The following is a 14022-nucleotide window of genomic DNA, read 5'->3' on the forward strand; positions in this document are numbered from 1 at the left end:
ATTTGTGGATTTAAATAGCTTAAATATTTTTTCTAATTTGGACAAATGCCTTACAGAAATTTTAGGAGCTTTAGTGCTGAATTTTGTTTTAATGAAATACATTTTTTGGTTAAAATTTTTTGGATATTTATCATATGGAACAGTGATGATATCATAATCAGTAAAACCAATAGGAGATGTTTTTCTACATATGTAAAGAAAAATTGGTGATAAATGTGACTACATTGTGCTAAATTTGAAGTTGGTGGAGTGATATTTTCCCAAGTACCACAGTTTTTAGCATATTTTGTAAAATAATTGCTACTTTTGTCCAGTGGCTCTTCTATTATAGAGGGACCTTAGTTGTATACTGTTTTGGTTTGTGTTTTAATTGTGTGATCAATTGTAAAAGCATTTCCACTCCAGTGGTCTTTAGTTATGATTATGCAGTTTTGAGCCAAAATAAAAATAAACCTGTCATTTTCTTGGACATAGCTTCTGCAGAGCAGCAGTAGTTTATTAGAAAGTCACCTCAGAGTTGTGGGCGGTCCATTGCCAACCCAGCTCTTGCTTTCCCTTACTATTGCCGAAAGCTCTTTCCAGCTAGTTTACAACCCCAACCTGACATCAATGGTGCAACGAAAATAGCGAGCAATATTGGAGCTTTCAAGCCATACAGTTTTGATCCAGATGACATTTCAGATGAGGTAAATGACGACGTACATGGATCTAATCGTTTACAAGGGGATGCATCGGAATGGAGCAGAGCAGGGAGTTTGTGGCCCGCCTGGTGTATTTTTAACGTTACCTTTTTCAAATGGCATTTTTTTTATCTGCTCCTAATTCACAACAGTTTGAGTAAGGAAATACTTTGAATTTCAATTTTAAGCCTAGGTTTCTTTCTATATGTCCTCCTTTATTAAAATAATGCCACAAGAACATGTTAAAAACACCAAAAGTAAAACATGAGTTCCAGTTCTTTTGTCCACAGCAAAAACATGAAGAACAATATATTGTTTTTTTTTATTTCCAAAGGTATTTCCATGTCAACCACATATGAATCAAGTGTACAAAAGCCAAAACAGATGTCACAAATCCTGCAAGTGTTTTTTCTGCAGTTTGGAATCCATTCACATTTCACCTGCATTATGGGAAATCTCCAGCATCTCAAGCTGACATTATTACATGACTCATACAGGTTTAAAAAAATCTAAATTTGGTCACAAATAATACACAAAACATAATCCTCCTGTCATCCGTACAACTAAATAATTTTTTCTGTCCACCTGTTTTAAGCCTGTATTTCCGCTTCAATGGGTATTTTTTTTTCTTTATCAGCAAGTGAAAAGTAAAAAAAAGAATAAAAGAAATCCCACAATGAGCTGCAACTTTTCTCTACCTATTTTTACATAAAACTTACTGAGTTTCTCAAACTTCCTGTTTAAGACAGTGGACGTTCCCTTCATATTTGAAACAGAGAGTCACAGCTGCCTGTAAATCCGCTTCCTGAAAGCATCTTATATACAAATCACAGATGTTAAAACACAGTTCAGGCTTTTTTTGTTTTGTTTTCCCTCTAAAAGTGACCTAATTGAACAAGTTCTCTCTGCAAAGATTTAGTTGCTGGTGATGTGTTGTTTGTCGGGGGGCTGTGTGTTATTCTGGCCGCTCTTGGATGCTTCTGTCAGCTGCTGCAGATCCCTCATCAGGCCTGCAAACTGCTCCTCCTGTGCAACAAAATAAAAAAGAAACCCAAAATTGTGTTTAAAAAAAAAAGTCACCGTTTCCTTGTAAAAGTCATGAGGCTTTTGTTCATCGGTCCCCCAAGGACAGGAATAGCCCTTTTTTGTTGCTGCTGTGTAAATTGCAACAAGCATGGCAGTGGCAAATAGAGCAATAGAGCACGTTTGGACCCAAATCCCCACTTTCTGATCAAAAACTTTGATGCAGACCAGAAACTACCAAAAATGTCAGTTCTTCCAAAGACCACTAGAGGCTGGTTTCCAAAGGACCTGAAGGGGTGCTGCAGGTTTTTGTGGAGGGTCGTAGAGAGGAGCGGCCTCATCTTAAGGGGAGTGTGTGGCTTGCAGTTCCCTTGAGATTTGTCATACACCTCATTGACTGTACAATATAACTGAAGGGCAGTTGTGACTAAGGCATTGATGGTTGAGAAAACACAGCCCCTTCTTTTTTTTCTTTTTTCTTTTCTTACCAGCACATTCATTCTCTCGGCTGCTGCAACAGCAACATTTAACTTCCTCTCATCCTCTTCTCTTTCCTCTTCAATCACCCCCAATCTGCAACAGACGAGAACAGGAAAAAGGTTCAACAACTTTCTGAAACTGAAATTTGAAAACATGATTCTAAATATCTTCTCAACATGAAACGACTTCCGCTGTCCTGTGTTTTATGTGATAGTACTTCATTTTTCTTTGTTCATCACCTTTTGGCTTTTTGAATTTGTCAGTAACCTTTATCTAAATAACTTCTGACTTATTCTACTTGTTATTTGTCTTAATATTTAAGTTTTATAGCTGAGTAAAACCTTTTTTTGACCTTTTCTTGGAGCTAATGTATACGGCTCAAAACGGAGCCCTGCACCCTCAATGTTACTATTAGTAATATTATTGATAAATAAATAAGTTAAACTCATAGTTAAAGCCATAAATAGGTGTGTTATAATCACCATCAGTAATAGTAATGACAACAATCTTTTTTTGATCCATGTAATTTTTTTTTTTTTTTAGTCTTTACCATTTTTCTAAAATTGAAATGGACGGATAAGCTGCAAAAAAAGGCCAAAGGCCCCAGACTAAATCATTTCAGGGAAAAGTAGGCCTAAGCAGACAATCAAGAGACGGCATAAAAAAATTGCATGATGATTTCACTGTATTTTATTTTAAAGCTGATTTTAGATCACCAAAAGACTTGATGACAGAAAACTAACACAAGAGGAAGTTAATCCCGAAAACGAATTAAAGGTTTCACAGCAAATCTGAAGAATCCTCGTATCAATGCACACATTGTTTGGTCTATAAAGTAGAGGTCAATGATAATTTCATATTCAGCTGTCCGCTTAGCTCTCTCAGCACTTTTTCATATCCACCATCGTCCCAACAAAAGGTTAATGGTCCACAAACACACCTGAAGGTGGCGCTAGCCAGCTGTTCTTCTCTTACAGCTAGCAGGTTCCTCAACTCTTGGACTTCAGCTTGCAACACCGCATTCTGGTCCTGGCTTTGGATGATGAAGTCCTCCAGGCGCTTCGCCATGTCCAGCTCCCGCTCTGTCACCTGTTCGATCCCCAGACGCAGCTCCGAAAGCTCCTGAGCATGCTGGTTTAGATTACAGGCACAAGTCAGGATGAAAGTCATGCAAGAATTCAGTGACGTTTGGGGCTCGGCGGTGCGATGTACCTTATCCAGTAAATTGAACTGCTCGTTCTCTGCTTTCATCTCACTTGACTCCCTGTTGGGATTGACTATAATCCAGGGAACTGGTGCTGGCGGCCGCTTGACAGTTCCACTCTGAGGAGAGGCCACAAAGAAATATCCCTTATTTTTTTCATTTACAGTTACAATCAAGCAACACTTGGTCATTCTTTCCAAAACCTGCCCTCACAGGATGTGGTGGTGAGATGCTTGGCTGGTTGGCCTCCTGCGGTTGGTCGGCCATTGCCGTTGACTCCTGCTCGGGTGACGGCAGTGTTTCAGAGCTTTTCTGCCTCTTCAGGGGTTGTTTTGGGTGAATGGGACGTTTGTGTGGAGCACTCTGGGTTCTCTTGATCGGTTTTCTCTGTTGCTCTGTCATCCTGGAACCACAGAAGAGTCGACAGCATTAAAATTGCCCGCAATTTATTCTTCAATGGGCAAAATTCTTTTTGAAAGTTGGCAAATGTTGAAAAATATTTCTAAGAAATAAGGCCTTACACAACCAATGGGCGTGGTTAAAGTGTAGAAACAAACTCAAGTACACTTTAAAGACAGACTCTGAACCTAAACATATTTTGGGTGTTTTTAACATGTTTTTGTGGCATTTTTCTGCTGATGGGGGACATAAGTAAAGAAAGTTTAGCTTACAATTGCATTTCTGAGTGTTCACTCAAAAATGCAGTTGGGAAAAGATCTTATTTGTGACGTATAAAATAAAAGAGCTGCAAGGTCCCTGTTCTGAGCTGTCAGGAATGGTGAAAGGAAGGGAGATGGGGTTGCTCCACCTCAACATTCCCGCCCACAACTCAAAGGCAAATTTCTAATGAACTATTACCCCTCTGCAGAAATTATGTCTTAGAATACAGCCCAAGTTTTTTTTAAAAATTTGGGCTAAAAACTGCATAATCATAAATAAAAGACGACTAGGAACGCTTTGTAAATGGATCAAAAGATTATTAAAGTGGGACTTTAAGGAATATATAAAAGAGAAACTATTGTGGGCAAATTGAATCCAAAAAAGCCATTTAAAACAATAAAATGATCATGTTTTATCATATTTTTGTGTTTTTATAAAACAATATTTAACCCACACACAGACCTTTTCATTTTTTTAATGGTGGTAATTGAATATTGAATACTTCTTTTCTTTATTATATATTTTTCACAGTATAAGTTGGTTTTGCACAAGCTGGCAGGCTTGGCCGACTTACACTCAGGAGCTTAAAAAAATGTGTCATATATTCGTTATTTAGCCACTGACAACCACTAGAGGGCACTGTAGATGTGTATTTCCTACTGTCAGCAACGTAGTAGGACAGTCCAGAACAAACATGGAGGAGAATCGAATCGTTCTCCTCCAAAACTTTGATGTTTTTCTTATTTGCAATCGATACATTATTATTCTTGTTTATACTTTTTCCTTCTTAAGACTAATGCGGGACAGCAAGTCATCAAACCCGAGTACAGAGACACGGAAGTACCGCTGAAAGTGCCGTTGTTCAGACACAGCTACTGCAGTAGAAGTTAAAGACCCCCATAAAAAAAAAGACTGAATGATCTCATGAATGCAGACATGGAAACATATCTGGGCTAACATCTGGACCGTCATGTTTATAAGCACATCTTTGTTCAAACATTGAGCATTGAATTGGATGCGTGTTGAAAAAGAGGCAGCGGACGTGAATTTGATGCGTGAATCGTGTTTGGTGTAAATGGGGCATCACGCTGGACTTGGCGGAATTGTTCCGAAAAATCGCTCGTTTCTCCTAGAAGTGCGAATCAAACTCCAGTGAGACTTCTATATAATTTTTTTCCTGCGACTTATACTCCGGAGCGACTTATAGTCAGAAAAATACTGTATAATGTAAAGCTCTGGTGTGTTGGAATTTCCCAAATATAAATTAAAGAAATGCACATCATACTTGTCTCGGACGCCCTTTGAATCCAGAGGCAGCTTCTGCATGGAGGACTGGTGAGGGCTGTACTTGCCCAAGTCCTTAGGAGGAACATAAACTGGCTTAGACTGTTCAGTATTGCTGTGAAGAGTAAACAGTGGATCATTTAACACCTCCATGTTCTCCATCCATTATGCGAAAAGGTGCAAGATGTTGCCCTCTAAATACCTGTTGATGACAATCCGAGGCGCCTCAGGGCCAAGTGAGTCAGCTATGTGGTTGAGAATCAAAGGCAGAGGATGCAGCTTCTCAATTGTTTCCTAACGAAAGAACAGGTTGAGTGATAGGTGCCATCATGTATAATGAGTGTCGCTAGCAAACCATGGAAAGTTTTTCATTTGAAGGAACCCTGTTAACTGGATTTTGGTTGGTCCTACCTGGTCCTTTGTGTGGATGATGCCCACCAGAAGGCCGTGGAGCACAGCCAGACGTAACGGCAGATCCACGTAGCCATCGAAAGATGTCATCGGGATTTCTGTGTCTTGATTGGAGACCGTTTGCAAAAAAAACCTCATTCCGTCCCAGTGCTGCTCCAAGAATTCGTTCATGAACAGCATGTACTCTTCCTTCTCTCCGAACCTAGTTAAGAAGAAAATATGGAATTTATGTCATTTTCCATGAACGTTTTTGTCCACAAAATGGTAAATGGCCTATACTTACAGCGCTTTACTACCTTCTTAGGAGGCCCAAAGCGCTGTATAAACAGTCCCATTTACCCAAATACACACACACACATTCACACACCTCCAGCTCCACTGCCTTACACTGGCATCAACCTATAACCACCAAAGACACTCGGACACATGGGCGTGCAATGCAGGAACCGAACCTGGAATCTGCCGATCAGAGGTCGACCGGGTCTACCTTTGTACCATGGCCACCCCACAAAGAGAAGAAGAAGCTACTCACAGTGTGAAGTTGGCCAGGTTCTGGATGACTTTGGCAGTTAAGGTCAGAGTGCGTAGAGTGTGGGGCTCTGGATAGGGTTGTATCAGACCAAAAAGGGAGGGACTCAGCACAGCGGGACACAGGAAGCGAAGGAAGAGCGAAGCAGAGATGAGGCGCTGGCCAATCTCTGCCCTGCCCTTGTCCTCACACAGCTCCATCCAACTGGAGAAGATCTTGTTTAACTCTTCCGGAAAAGGTCTGCGCACAAAACTGGTGTCAGTTGTTGGCTTCGTGAAACCTTCTGTGGTTTATTCTCTACGATGAGCTGTCTTCTCTCACCCGTGGATCTCAATAATCTTCTGCATCACCTCCTCACAGGCGGATCTCAGGTGTCTCTGGTTATTTGACAGGTCAGCCGCAGGACATTTAAGTGGATCGACTTCACAGTTCTCCACCGAGGTGTAAAGTCGAGTGATGAAGTCTCCTACATCAACAAGAAAATTTTAGTAAAAACAACACAAAGAAACCTTGGTTATCATTATACTAGCCTACCTAGTGTGTCAATGAGGTACTTCTGGCCAACCAGCTTCATGTATTCGTCTATGGCTTTAGTAGCTAGTGTGTTCTCTCTGAAGATCAGCGCTTCCTTCTCTCCAAGTCGTTCCACCTCTGCGCTGCCCAGGTCAATAAGGAATTCCTGAAGCATAGGTAGAAATGTTTAGGACAATTCTTTAAAGAATATTTTCTCACACGTCTTGTTCTCTAACCTTGGCCTTGCCGATACTTTGGAGTACATGAACCAGAGCTCCTGCCAACTCTTCCTTCTCCTTCACATTCAGAAGTGGCTCCAAGTTTTTGCACATTTCGACATAATCCACCGTCACATACTCTGCAAACTCTTTATATTTTTCCATGGGCAGCACTTTCAAATTCTGGAAGCGGGCCTTGATGCGGAGAGAGGCCTGTGGGCCCAGCAGCTCTTTGGTCGCCACTGTGCCTGAAGCTTTGTATGGAACAATGGGGTACCATTTCTCCTGGTAGGTCCTTCCCAGAACATCAGCGATGGATATCGCCACACTGCCCAGTGGGTGCAGGCTTGACTCATCCTTGGAATGGCGCTTTTTCTTTGGGTCGTCCTCCCGGAAAAGGTGCAGGCTGATTTGGGAAACGGAGGGCAGGTTGTCGAGCTCAAAGAATTCCCCCCAAAAGAGTTGACACCCTCCAACCCCACTTCCACCGGCCCCTGGCCCTCCTGAAGACTTGGCAGAGGCGTCCCCCGGCATGCTGGAGCGGTTAGCTGCCTTGCCAACAGTACGACTGCTGGTGCGTGCGAACAGGGTCCCGTCCAGGTGTACCTCGCAGTAGTAACGCTGCTTGGGGGGCAGATCCTTGGCTTCGTTTACCCACAAACTCAGGGAGTTCTCAGTGCGTTCAATATTATCCTGTTACAGGGAAAAAGTCAAAATTTTAATCGACTTTTTGATGTTGTCAAAGGTTTCAGACAAGAAAAGTGGCCGAGGATCACCTTGTTGGGCTGAGCTGCCCTTCTTAGGTCTTCAATCCAGCGGTCCCGCTCGGCTGCCGAGGAACAGCCAAAGCAGTGGGTGTTCTCCGTGCTGATCACCTTTACCATATAAAAAACCCAGCATGACTGTCAGAACAGATCGGATTTTTTTCTGAAACGTTTAATAAATTAGTATGACTGCTCTTTCACTGTTAAAGTTCCACTCCGATCATCTTTTGATCTGTTGTAAAAGCCTTTCGAGTGGTGTTTTCTTTATGATTGTACCGTTTTTAGCTCAAATAAAAAAAACCTGTGTTGTTTCTTAGGACATAGTTACTGCAGAGCAGCAGGAGTTTATTAGAAATTTGCCTCTGAGTTGTGAGTGGGACTGCTGGCATAGAGCAAAGGGGTTTTTAAGGAATGTTTGGATCAAGCTAATGAGATACGGGCTCTCAGAAATGCATGTAGTAAACATGATACGAATGTGTATGTAGAGTTAACTTTGTAAAACGAACTCCTGGATTTGAAAAAGCTTGGGATTCTGGGTTAAAATGTTCCTAAAGCTTACCTCAAAGCAGTACTTCTCCCCTAAAATGGAGCCGTGGACGGGCCTGATGACCATGCTGGTGTCAGCGCTCAGATCCAGACTCCCAACTGCGCCGACTGGGATGGAAACAGACTCCCGGGAACCATACCTGTGAATGAATAATAGAATAAGGAGGAAAAAAGGAAATACTTTCAAACATTATAACTTATTAAAGGTTGAATGTTTTTGTCGGTGCTGTTCATTTAGATTTTGAATGTTCTTAAGAGAAAATGCTGTGTCAAAGAATGTAACTAATTATTTTAAAAATAACATTTTTGATCTGATGTTTCAAAAGACGTAATCTTTCTTTGCTGAAAAGCTGGGTATCACTTTAAACCTGGTCATAACAGGTCAAACATATTAACCGCATCTTCTTAAAACCTGCCCCCATGGCTCTTCTTCCTCCAAAACCATCGCCGTGCGCCCTACCTGCTTCCTTTGAGTCCTGCTGGGATCAGCTGGGAGGTGCTGTTCCTTTTGACCTTATCCAGGCGCCGCTTGATCATCCCCTGGGGTAAAAGGAGAGCATGAGTGCAGCCTCGTGCTGTGTCAGCAGGAAACTACGTCAGAAGGGAGACCAGACTCACCTTCACTCCGCCATCCTGGCTCTTTGGCCGACTGCTGCCCGAGGGGCCCCCATGGTCAGGGCTGCACTCTGAAGGCCCAGATGATACACGTCAGACAGAATAAAAACCTCTGTTGTTGGTCAGGATTGGATTTTGTGTATAGTTCTTTTTACTTTTGTTCCCCAACAAAATATACCAATTCATTCACTCGATTACAAAGTAAATTAAGGCTTTTTAAGACAGAATATGTATGTTCAATGACTTGAAACGTCTCCGTTCTCCATAAATGTTGACTTTTCTTCTGGCCTTGTGAAAACAGATTGTTACTTATAAGTCATAACCTACAGGTGCTCCTAAAATGTTTAGAAAAGTAAAATATTGATAGTTAGTCTGGTTGTTGCCGAACTACTGATTTGTTGTTGCATTAGGGGCTGTGTTGTTTTCTGAAGCAATTCTGCACCCATTAATGAGAGCTCTATGTTTACATGCTCTCCCGCTAGCCCACAGCCCTTCACACACTCAACTTAACATTAGCGGTGAGACAAAAAAGGCGAGCACTGTGGGAGCTATGCAGCTGTACAGTTTCGATCCGGATTCCAGCTCAGGTGAGGAAAAACAAAGACCTACATGGATTTAGCGTGCATCAGAATGGAGCAGAGTAGGCAGTTTGTGGCCCTTTTTGTCCTTCATCATCGTAAAAATGCCTCAAGAACATGTTCAAAACAAAATTTTCATCGGAGTGGGTCTTTATAGAAAGACGTGCTGTAACATAAATGCAGTGGGGGAACATCTTAACTTATCAAGAAGCAGCCAGTGGCAGCTTCACTCAGCTTCAGCTGTTTCCTGCATATCTAGGAGCCGTATCTGAGTATCTGATAAGCATTTGAATCAACATCATGAAGAGATTTAAACTATCAGCGGTTATTGGAAATCAACTCTGTGAAGACTTGGGAGCAGTTCCGGTTCTGGCAGCAGAATGAGCAGTAGCTTTCTGATCTGAGAGGAAAGAGTGCAGTTTTGTACCAAAAGTTATATCACGCTCTGTCACGTATCTGCAAGTTGGGACTTTTTTTCAATTTGAAAAAAATTGACATTGCTGGGATATACAATTCCTTTGGAACCAGAACTGTTTTATTTGGACATGTTTTCAATCCACCAAAGTGACAAATACTTATTTAAAGTTATGTCACTGGCCGCAAAAAAAAAAACCATTAACCAGGAACTGGGGCACTGCGTCCATCCCATCAAATGGACATCAACAATTTACGACAACTATCTAACGGAAACATAACATAGAGGTTGAGACTGCAAGAGGCACAATTACACCAGAAGTGGAAAAATTGGACACTTTACAACAAAGAGACACAAGAAGCACCTAGAATTGACTCTGTTTTGATTGTTGTTTTAAATGTGGTTTCTTCTTGTCACAAAAACCATTAAAAATTAAGTTAAAAAAATGTTTTTTGACATTATAACCTAAAGTATAAAAAAACTCAAACATTTTTTGATCAAGCTTGTATGAAAGAGACATTTCCTACAGTTTTTCTTTTTTTAATCAACACAGGATGTGGGTTGTTTCTTTTTTTTAAGGGTGGCAGCTTCTGCAATACGTGATTAGTTTAAATGTTTCCTACTTTGGTAAATGCTTACTTTAAGATCAGTGGGTAAAATCACACCAAAATCATTTTTACTGCTACTGTTAGAAGTTGAAGTCAGTAAGCGAGTTGACAGTTCTGACAGCGAAACCTCCAAGCTTACCCAAAGACCCTCCGCACACAATCCAGCGCCCAAATCCCATCCTTCAGTGTCTAATAGTCGAGGTACTTCTCAGCTTCTTCGTCAGCTTCTGGGATGTGTTTGTCTTGACAGATCAAACAGTGGAGTGACTGCTGGATGCTGGCTTTGGCAGAGAGGCCTCTCAGCATCCAGGCGAACTGACTTCGAATCTTGATGTGACCTAACCCACCCCTGTGATTCTGTCTCTCTTCTAAGATACTCCCCCAAGATGCTATCTTCTCCAGAAAACACCCAGAGGAAGCAATTTTAACAGTCACGCTCACAAACAAACGTTCAGCTATTTCCTCTTTGATAGTGTTCAGGCTTGGAGCGAGCTTCGATGACAGTTATGCAGCTCTCGCTTTGCATCAGCGCGGTCTGAAGAAATGAACTTAACCTGAGTCGATGTCCACGAGGTTCTGCATGCTGGGGTTGGACAAGCAGCTGCTGACCCGGTTCCGGATCCATGTCGTCGGCTGAGGGGGACACAAGTCATTAGAAACCTGGACGGAAGCAAGAGGGCACTGCTCTGTCATGCAGCCTGCATGTGTGCACTGGTACCTCGTCTTCCTGAGAGATGAGAATCTGTCCATCCTCAAGGATGCAGTTGCAGATGTCCCACAGGGGGACCTCCTGAGGGGGCGCCCATTGTTGCCTGGGAAGTTCAGTGGAGGCCTCGGATGTTGCGTCAACCTCACGCAGATCTGCTAAGGGAACATTGAACCAAATGGTGACATGATGAGCAGAAAAAGACGTGACAGAAATATGGAATGAACAGTGAGGTAATAGTAAAAAGTAAATGATTATAAAATGTTTGGTTTCAGTCTGAAGTCGGGATTTTGTCGTTTCTACTCAACCCATAGAAGAAATGTGGGCATGCGCTGGGTTGTGTTTCATTTATGTTAAGACACGTTATCTCACACCGCATCTGCCCACTCCAATTTACTGATGTCATCTGTTTTGACACGCCAAGTTGAGTTGCTCCTGCTGTTCAACTGCAACTACCCATAATTCCTCACTCTCTCCCAGTGAATCTAGAGTGTTCACTTTTTTTTTTTTCTGCTTCCGGGGTTCTGGAGTTCAGTAGATATAATTACAAATGAAAAGCCAATAAACTAAAGTTATACAGTGAAGAGGAGCGGAACAAACTCCTCTAGAAAAGGGAGATAAACTGTTCAGGAGAATGACAATGAAGACATGCTTTTTAAGGTCGAGCGTCTGCAGTTAGTTTCTGCAGAGCGGCAGGAGTTCTTTAGAAATTCACCTCTGAGTTGTAGCATCGTTGGCAGGGAGCAACCCTCCTCCCCTCCACATTGTTGAGAGCTCTCTGTTTAGACGCTCTCCTGCTAGCACAACCCCAAACTATTTCCGGTGCCACAAAAATAACAAGCAATATTGGAGCTATCCAACCGTACAGTTTAGATCCAGATTCCAGCTCAGAAGAGCAAAACAAAGACATTCACGGATCTATTTGTCTGCAAGTGGATGGATCAGAATGGAGCGGAGCAGAGAGCTTGTCGCCCCGCCCAGAGTATTTTCTACGTCACACATACAATCTTTTATTTTTTCCTCTGATCCTGCTTCACTGGGATTTGAATAAAGAAATACTTAATTTTCTTTGTACATGTCATCCATCATTAGAAAAATGCTACAAGAAAATGTTAAAAACAGCAGCAACAAAATATTTTTTTAAATCGGAAAAGGCCTTTAGGCTTTTTAAGTTGATGTCATGACGTAAACGAGAATCCACAAAACCGAGAAAGATTCTATGAAGACAAACGTAAGATCTAATCTTTCAGAAGAAAAGGCAACTGTCAATCTTTTGATGGATTTACTACTCTTAATTTAATCTAAAAGGTAATTTGATCATTTCAAATTCTTGCTACCTCATTTAAACTTTTCGAAAGAAAAAACGTTTTCCGTTACTGTTCTTGTAATTCTCACTGTATCGTATTTGGCAGATGTGGCAAAAACAGCCGTTGTGACCTTTACTGCTTTTAACCGAGTTGGACTTTTTTACTGTTTGCCTCATAAATGCAGATTTGTTCATGACACAGTTTTGGTGAGAAGGTCTCACTTACACCACCACACCCACAACCATGTGCTGCTGAAAGACCTGGGTTGTGAGAATAGGAAATGACAGTTTAACCACACGGATTGAACAGTCTGCTAATTATAAGCATTCATTTAAACTTTTTTTAAGATGTCCATTTATTGTGAAAATCTTCAACTGAGCGGTGAAGCCAGCTCTCAGTGACTGGGCCCAGGTTTTCAGCTGTTACCTGACAACGTCGGAGTGCTGCTGCGAGTCTGCAGCTTCGGCCTCTTCAGCTTCTGGGTTACATTCCACAGGTATTTCTTGAAGAGCGCTCCTCCGCTTCCTTTCTGCGAGGGGTCAGCACATGAGGCTCCTGAGGCCTCAGAGGCAGCAGCAGAAGATGTGGAGGACGCTGGCTGAGCTGAGCTGGTAGAGCTCAGAGCTGCAAAAAGTGATCCCGGAGGCTCAGACAGGGCTCGTCTGAAGGGGTTCTTTCTTGCTGCCCCTTTCTCAGACTTGGTTCCGTCTGCGTTTTTCCCCCCAGAGGAGCCTTTGTCCCCAGCCGTGTCCTCGCTCAGGGCTTTGCGCCAGTTCTGCATCTTGGTCCATTTATTGCTGGCGGCCTTCTGGTATTTCTCCATTGCAGGTGCGGAGGAAACGGCGTCTCCATCTCCTTCTTCCTTCAGGTTGCTTGCTTCCCCCTTGGAGCCTGTGTGCCACTTGTAGGTGTTGAGAGGGTCAGAGGTTTCTGACGTTTGCGGCGGCTCCCCTGCAGGCTCCTTCTCTATCAACCCTTGATCCTTTGATGGTGGCAAAGCTGCAGGCTCTGAACCTTTCTCCTCGGTGGTCCCCATTGCAGATCTGAAGCTTGGTTGGATCTTTCTCAGTTCAAGGGTCCATGAACTCCTGTTTGATCTGATTCACAGGCTGCTATGGCGAGCGTTGTTTGTGCCAATGTAGGCAGAGTCGTCCTCTCTGGTTCTATCTCTCTGCTTCGCTCATTTCCTGTCTTGCAAAAAACGTTATCCGGCAACAACATGCTATAGTAGCTGCTCTGTCTGTGGTTGCTTTGCTGCTGTAGTCAATGTCAGTCTCTCACAGTGAAAGCTTCCTTTCTAAACACAGATGGGAAGTTAATAAAGTTTTAAACTTTTTGCTTGTTTCTCTCTGCTCTGTATGATTTCATTAAATACTTCCCTTCCTAGCTCTCATCCTGTTCTGCTTTTAGGTCAAAGCATCTTTATGTAAATGGAGGAAACTGACACCAGAGATGAAAAGGAAGCTCTTACAAGTTTTCTT

The 14022-nt window shown here is 42.3% G+C and overlaps 1 protein-coding gene across 3 annotated transcripts; it reads right to left on the reverse strand.

Moving 5' to 3' along the window:
- Positions 1-990: 990 nt before the first annotated feature.
- On the reverse strand, positions 991-13717 carry rasal3 (RAS protein activator like 3). Of its 3 annotated transcripts, none has more exons than XM_020708972.3 (19): positions 12968-13717; positions 11247-11389; positions 11083-11161; positions 8931-8998; positions 8773-8852; positions 8326-8452; positions 7779-7877; positions 7021-7695; positions 6806-6950; positions 6593-6737; positions 6275-6511; positions 5743-5944; positions 5534-5625; positions 5333-5446; positions 3601-3790; positions 3396-3506; positions 3124-3314; positions 2192-2276; positions 991-1706 (listed from the first exon to the last, which is right to left on the reverse strand). In XM_020708972.3, the coding sequence occupies exons 1-19, from the start codon at positions 13575-13577 to the stop codon at positions 1596-1598; spliced, it is 3504 nt and encodes a 1167-aa protein (XP_020564631.1). In that variant the 5' UTR covers positions 13578-13717; the 3' UTR covers positions 991-1595. The 3 variants fall into 3 exon arrangements, with proteins under 3 accessions (XP_020564631.1, XP_020564596.1, XP_020564660.1); XM_020708937.3 differs by having other exon boundaries at positions 11247-11392; XM_020709001.2 differs by lacking the exons at positions 11083-11161; positions 11247-11389; positions 12968-13717 and adding an exon at positions 10668-10861.
- Between the last annotated feature and the right edge of the window lie 305 nt (positions 13718-14022).

Source organism: Oryzias latipes, chromosome 1 (assembly GCF_053564925.1).
Source record: "Oryzias latipes strain Hd-rR chromosome 1, Olatipes_Hd-rR_3.1".
NCBI classification, from domain to species: Eukaryota; Metazoa; Chordata; class Actinopteri; order Beloniformes; family Adrianichthyidae; genus Oryzias; species Oryzias latipes.

Bases quoted from the DNA above. Each gene is read 5' to 3' on its own strand.
- rasal3 (XM_020708937.3), bottom strand. From the start codon at position 13,577: ATGGGGACCACCGAGGAGAAAGGTTCAGAGCCTGCAGCTTTGCCACCA. The intron at 11,393-12,967 runs GTAACAGCTGAA...ATGTTCCCTTAG, and splicing joins CAGCACTCCGACGTTGTCAG to CAGATCTGCGTGAGGTTGAC. The intron at 6,738-6,805 runs GTAGGCTAGTAT...TTGTTGATGTAG, and splicing joins GTACCTCATTGACACACTAG to GAGACTTCATCACTCGACTT.